At 44.1% G+C, this 6,000-nt stretch overlaps 1 protein-coding gene across 1 annotated transcript in view; it reads left to right on the top strand.

Moving 5' to 3' along the window:
* The first annotated feature begins 1,247 nt into the window (after positions 1–1,247).
* oma1 (OMA1 zinc metallopeptidase) overlaps positions 1,248–6,000 on the top strand; it is a 72,713-nt gene continuing 67,960 nt past the window's right edge. The window contains 3 exon segments of the mRNA XM_069938497.1: positions 1,248–1,289; positions 1,291–1,368; positions 1,371–1,753. Of these exon segments, the coding sequence (XP_069794598.1) occupies positions 1,248–1,289; positions 1,291–1,368; positions 1,371–1,753 (503 nt within the window).

Genomic DNA, 6,000 nt, shown 5'->3' with positions numbered 1-6,000 from the left:
TGAGTTCCTCCAGCTGTTTATTTTTTTTCCATTGAAGACTGCGTCATCTGCTGTGTTTGACCTCTGTCTGTGCTTTTAAGGAAAGGTTAATTCTGCCTCTGCTCAGTACCCAACATTTTTCTGAACATTTCTTGAACAATCATGAATTGATAATCAGGTTGTTGATTTGTTTTTCTCCTTGTCCCTGATTTAGAAGCTGAAGCTACTTGCTGTGTCTTTATCGTTTAAAAGGTCCAAAATCACCATGGGATATCTGATAGTTTATATTGTAAAATTTAATGTGACCATTTTGAAGATAATCTGAAGAGGCCTGTGATGTCACTAGCATCCTTCTTGTCTGAGTTGAAGTACAGCATGTCCTGTCTCAAGGTTTTGTATTTGAAGACTTGAGTGTTTTAAATACTACTCCTTGAGATCTCTTTCATGGATTGTTGATGTCTATTGGAAGATCTTAAGAATTGTACCTGTATCTGCAAGGCTCCAAACTTCAACATTGTTTTGAAAGCTCGTGGTGTACATTAACTCAAAAGAACAAAAAACTTTAGCCATCGCTCATATGAATAATGATTCTTTAGAGACAAATCACGGTTGCTATTGCCCTGTATCTGAACACACTGAGCACTTTAAAATTTGTGCTTGGGGTCGTGGGCTGACGGTGTCATTGCGACATCATCAGCCCTTCCCTTGGCAGCCGCTTCCAGCGCCATTCATTTTATGGAGGAGGTGGAGCACTACAATCCATATTTAAGTGTACCCCCCTTAGATGGAAGCTGGAGCATATTTCAGCAGTCCATCCGCCTTCGGACATTTCTTTGGCGGTAAGTGCAGCGATAGAGAATCTCTGTCTTTGCATTTGCCTTTTTTCTCTATAAAAAGGCCCATTGCTAAGAAGATGAATGGAGACATTACCAACAGAATAATGTTGGAATGGTCCCTAGCACTTCCAAAATAAACCTTCTCAGTGTTAAGTTGCCTTTACATTGTTAAGTGTGAAGTATTTGCATTTGCTAATCTGCCTCCAGCACCTAATCACACATTACCTCAGCCCCAGGAAGGTTCTATCAGATCCTTTGCATTTACAGCTGTGAATCCCTTGGCAGCTGTCAGCTCCTATTTATTGTCTTACCACATTTGCAAGCGGATCTGGGGAAGAGAGATTTCCTTTGCTTTGAAGCTTCCTCTGGGGAGTCTTGATTTCTTTTAAGTATTTCTTCATGAAGTTTTTTTTTGTTTTCCAGTTGGCAGAAATGAGGACTGCATTCTGGCTTCAGGAGGTTAGGAGGCACCGGGCTCACTTGGCGAAGCTGCAGATATCAGCAAAACCTCTCAGCACTCCCAGAAAGAATTCAGATTTGGATAAAAAATATAAAATGAAACATCAGAAGTTAACAAGCAATGGACTATTCTGTTTAGTGAGAGACTTAGGAGTTTGGCCAAGCTGGACTCAACCTAATGTGATTTTGTTATCATGTACAGGACAACATAATATCTTCAGAAATACTGTACACAATGAAGGACATCTATCAAAAAGGTCACTAGCCATCAATCCAAACCCACTCTCCTTCAGAAACATTTCTCACTGCACTCAACATGCTCCTGCCTACATCTTGTCAAGGAAAAGTTTTATTGTGAACAAAGTTGGTGACATACCACGTAACTTCCACACAACTCCTCGGGTCCTCGCCTTGCCGATCGCTCTGATTCTGTTTCTGCTGAAGCCCCTCAAGAAAATTACAGCGATGATTCTTGGCAGGTAAATTGATTGCAGCATCAACATTTCAGTGAATAAGGTGCTCTCCTGATGCAAGCCTAAGATTTTTATAAGGGAATGGCAGCAAGAGGTATGGAATGGGCATTTCAAACTTCAAAGGAAGTATAAACAATTTGGAGATAATGTTATGTGTCACTTCTATGGCAGGGTGAAATTAGATTTAACATGACAGTAAATTGATTTTTTATAATGCATTTAGTAACGATGTAATTTGAGATTCTTAACAGGGCTCCAAGTGTGAGCTATTGGGGATTATCTTCATCTGGATTTCAACTGTATGGAGTCAGTTGCAGCAATTGAAAGAAGGGACATGAAGCTTAACTTCATTTGTTCTGAAAACGATCTCAGTAGAAGGAGAAATGTGGAGAAATATGGAAGTTGTTACATTGGCCACATTTTCATCTCTATTGGTGCACTGTTTGCAGTTTTGGCTCCCTATGTGAGGATAGCTTTGGATGGTCCAAAGAAAGTAACATGACTATTAGATATCTGAAAAAGCAAAATTTAAGGTTAGACACTTTATTTTCAGAAAAGAGATGTTGACACGTTTTCCTTGATATTTTCATATCAAACAATTGATAGAGTGGTAGAAGACTGAAATATCAGGTAGAGCAAATTCACACGACTAAACTCAAGAGTCAAAAATTAGGAATCGGTGGATAAAGTTGAGAAAGGTTACCAGAATATGTAATTGTGGGAATAATTTGTGCTTTTAGAAAAAGGTAGGTGAGAAAGTGCTCAATGTAATTGATTTCTGGAAATGACCTGCTTATCAGGCCTTCATTGTCCTCAATATCCCATGCTGGCAAAAATTCACCTGAAGTCATATGGTCTGTATTGCATTGTATGTTTTTTATAATTTGAATTTTTTTTAAAAGTGTGTTGGTGTGTGATACTATTGGAAATACAAATGATCAATTATGAGAAAAGAACATGGGTAGTTAAAGCTCGACTACTGTTTTACCCCCTCCATAAATCTTCATCCGCGAAGCCAAGCCAAAGACTGTTTAATTGGATGCAAATGCTACACCAGGAATTCTTGACATTATGGAAGTTTCATTGTACTTGTAACAAAATACAGGTGTGCACTGCTTAACGACTGATCGGGCAACGTCCGGCCGCCATATGGTCTGATAGGGTTATAATGGAGTTCAGTCAGAAATCCCGATCGGAGAACGTGAGAACGGGATGTAGCAGACATAACCAGAACTGATGAAGAGGCAAGGGAAAAGGAAACTGCAGATGGAGAAGAAGAACAGATGGAGAAGAGGTTCTCGTTAAGGGGTTAGCCATATTCTTTGCAGACCTTAACAATGAATGCTTTTCGCTGGTAGAGAGGAACGCTCATGCGTGTTTGCTGCATATGAAGAAGTTTATAAAGAAAAGAAAAAGCAAACTGGGCAAACAACACTGGAAATATCCCTGAGGAAGCAACACCTGCCTAAGAAGACCCTCAGCTGGGTCCTTCAGGCATAACAGAGCGACAGTTCATAAATGGAGTTATTTGACCTGAAACTCTTCGAGTGGAACACTATGAGGTAGTTTGAGAACAGTGATGTGGATGATCCTGATTCTCTTTGTTAAACTGTGTGTGAAATAGGCTATGAAAGTGTTTACATAAAAGTTTAAAAAGTGAAAAATAAACAGTTTAATTTATCATAAGTTCAGCATACCTTATTGTTTTATTAAGTATATACAGTAATATAGTGTTCACAAAATGACTACATTGCATTACCTCCAGTTTCACAGAACGTATTGTGGATGTTAAACTGTACAGAAAAATCCCCATTATCCGGCATTCAGTCAAAAAAACGGCAAAAAAAATCAGAATAAATCAAAAGTAAATAAGAATAAATAAAATTTTAAATAAATATTTAAAATTGCATAAGTAATTGTTCTCCAAAACAACACACAGCCCCTTGGGAGCAAACATTCAGCCAGTGGAGTGCCCCAGTCGTGCCCCACTCACAGCAGCCATTTCAATAAAGTTGTGTTTGAATAAAATGGCGGCAACCAGGATGAAGAGCTGGCCGGTGCCACTCACCAGGGTTGAAATCTAAATTTTTGTAGCCACAAAAATGTGTTCCACACACGCAGCAGGTTAAGCTCACTCACTTTATTAGGGCTGGAAAGGCTGCTTTTATACTGTTCAAGTTCCTGCCTGTTTTTTACTTATTGACTGACTCATCCATATGAATAACAATAGCGGGCGGGAACGTCCATGCATATGAAGGCCCTTCTTCCCCAGCCTGTTTCTGCTGAGTTAGCTGGGATGCTTGACCAATGCCATTTTAGGGTTGTTGGTCTGATGCTGCCCCAGCTTCTACCCCTGCCAGTTCGTTGTCCTGGGAGTCGCTTTAGCGATCACTGTCCGCGTCTGCTGCCATGCGATGTGCCGGCCCGATTTCCACAATTGCGGGCTGCCACATGACCCCCCCCCCAGAACCAGTGTAACAATCCATAGTGTCCGTAGATATAGTCCCCAAAGTCTTTTGTGGTCTGCCTATGTGTCAAGGTGTTGGTGTCTCCACAGGTTCTGCTGGGTCTGTGTGGGCAGGTTTGAGTCTATCTGTAGTGAAGGCCTTTGGTTTACCACCCATGTTCAGCTCGAAGGTGGCTCTGTTGTTCTGGATGACTTGAAAGGGGCCTTCGTATGGCTTCTGTAGTGGTGAGCGGTGGGGTTCTCTGCTTACAAACACGTACTCACAGTCCTTGAGTTCTTTGGGTACGTTGGACTTGGCTTGTCCATGAGTGGAGGGTGGGATCGGAGCCAGGTTACTGACCTTTTCGCGCAGCCTGTCCAGGAAGGTGGTTGTCTCCTCCTGCTGTCCTCTGGCCTGTGGAATGAAATTCTCAGGAACCGTGAGTGGGTTCAGTGGAGGATGCATGGAGGTCCTCTTTCGGCTCAATTCGGATGCCTAGTAGTGCCCGTGATAGCTTGTCCACCCAGTTGGGTCTCTTGAGTCTGGTCATGAGGGTGGTCTTTAGGTGCCTGTGGAAACGCTCCACCAGGCCGTTGGCTTGCGGGTGGTATGTGCCCCACAGGTTGGCACTGTCGGTCCACAAACTGGAGGTGAACTGTACGCCTTGGTCAGAAGTGATGTGTTGTGACAATCCGAATCTTGGACAAGAGGAGTGCTTTGGCACAGGACCTGCTGGATGTGTCGGCCAGGGGGATTGCTTCTGGCCACCGGGTGAAGCGGTTGACCTCTGTGAACAGGTAGCGGAAACCCTAAAAGACTGGCAAGGGTCCCATTAGGTCCACGTGAATGTGGTCAAACCTGCGTTCCGTTGGCTTGAAAGGCTGTGGGGGGACTTTGGTGCGTCACTGCACTTTGGCAGTTTGGCACTGCGTACATGCCTTGGCCCACCCTGGGACTTGTTTCTGCAATCCATGCCACTAGCCAGCCTGACCGTAGTCCTGATGGATGCCTGTGCCAGCCCGTGGATAGAGTCAAAAACTCATCGCCTCCATGCTGTTGGAACAATAGGCCACGTCTCACAGCAGGGTGGTAGTACCTGTACCGACTGGAATGTCCTGAAGCCGAAGGCCTGTGACAGCAGTCCTGTACTGCGGGATCTCGTCATCCTGCTGCTGTGTCTCTGCCGGTGCTGCGAAGTCCAAACCATTGACCAGGGAGTGGATGCTGTGTCTTGACAAGGCTTTCGCGACCATATTTTTGCCTGAGATGTGCTGGATGTCGGTGGTGTACTCCGAGATGTAAGACAAGTGTCTCTGTTGGCGAGCTGAGCAGCGATCGGAGATTTTAGCCAGGGAGAAAGTCAGTGGTTTGTGGTCTGTGAAAGCCCTTCCCTCAAGAAAGTACCGGAAATGCTGGATGGCAAAGTACAGCGCCAGTAGCTCTCTACCGAAAGCACTGTACTTTAGTTCAGGGGGCCACGGATGTTTGCTGAAGAAAACTAGTGGGAACCACCTTCCTTCTATCTGCTGCTCCAGGACTCCACCAATCATTGTTCCTGAGGTATCGACTGTGAGGGCCGTGGGTGCATCTGGTCTGGGGTGGGTCAGGAGTGCAGCTTTGGCTAGGTTTGGTTTTCGCAAACGCACGTGTGGATTCATCATCCCAGGTCAGGTCTTTCTCCTTGCCGGACAACAGGATAAACAGAGGACACATCTGTCGGGCAGCTGCTGGGATAAATGGGTAATAAAAGTTTATCATCCCCACAAACTCTTGCAGTCTTTGGTTGTACTGGGCTCCTGGAAGCTG

The sequence above is a fragment of the Narcine bancroftii genome, chromosome 5, assembly GCF_036971445.1.
Source record: "Narcine bancroftii isolate sNarBan1 chromosome 5, sNarBan1.hap1, whole genome shotgun sequence".
Classification (NCBI taxonomy): domain Eukaryota; kingdom Metazoa; phylum Chordata; class Chondrichthyes; order Torpediniformes; family Narcinidae; genus Narcine; species Narcine bancroftii.
Note: the sequence above shows the minus strand (reverse complement) of the source record. Positions and strands in the feature narration are given on the sequence as shown.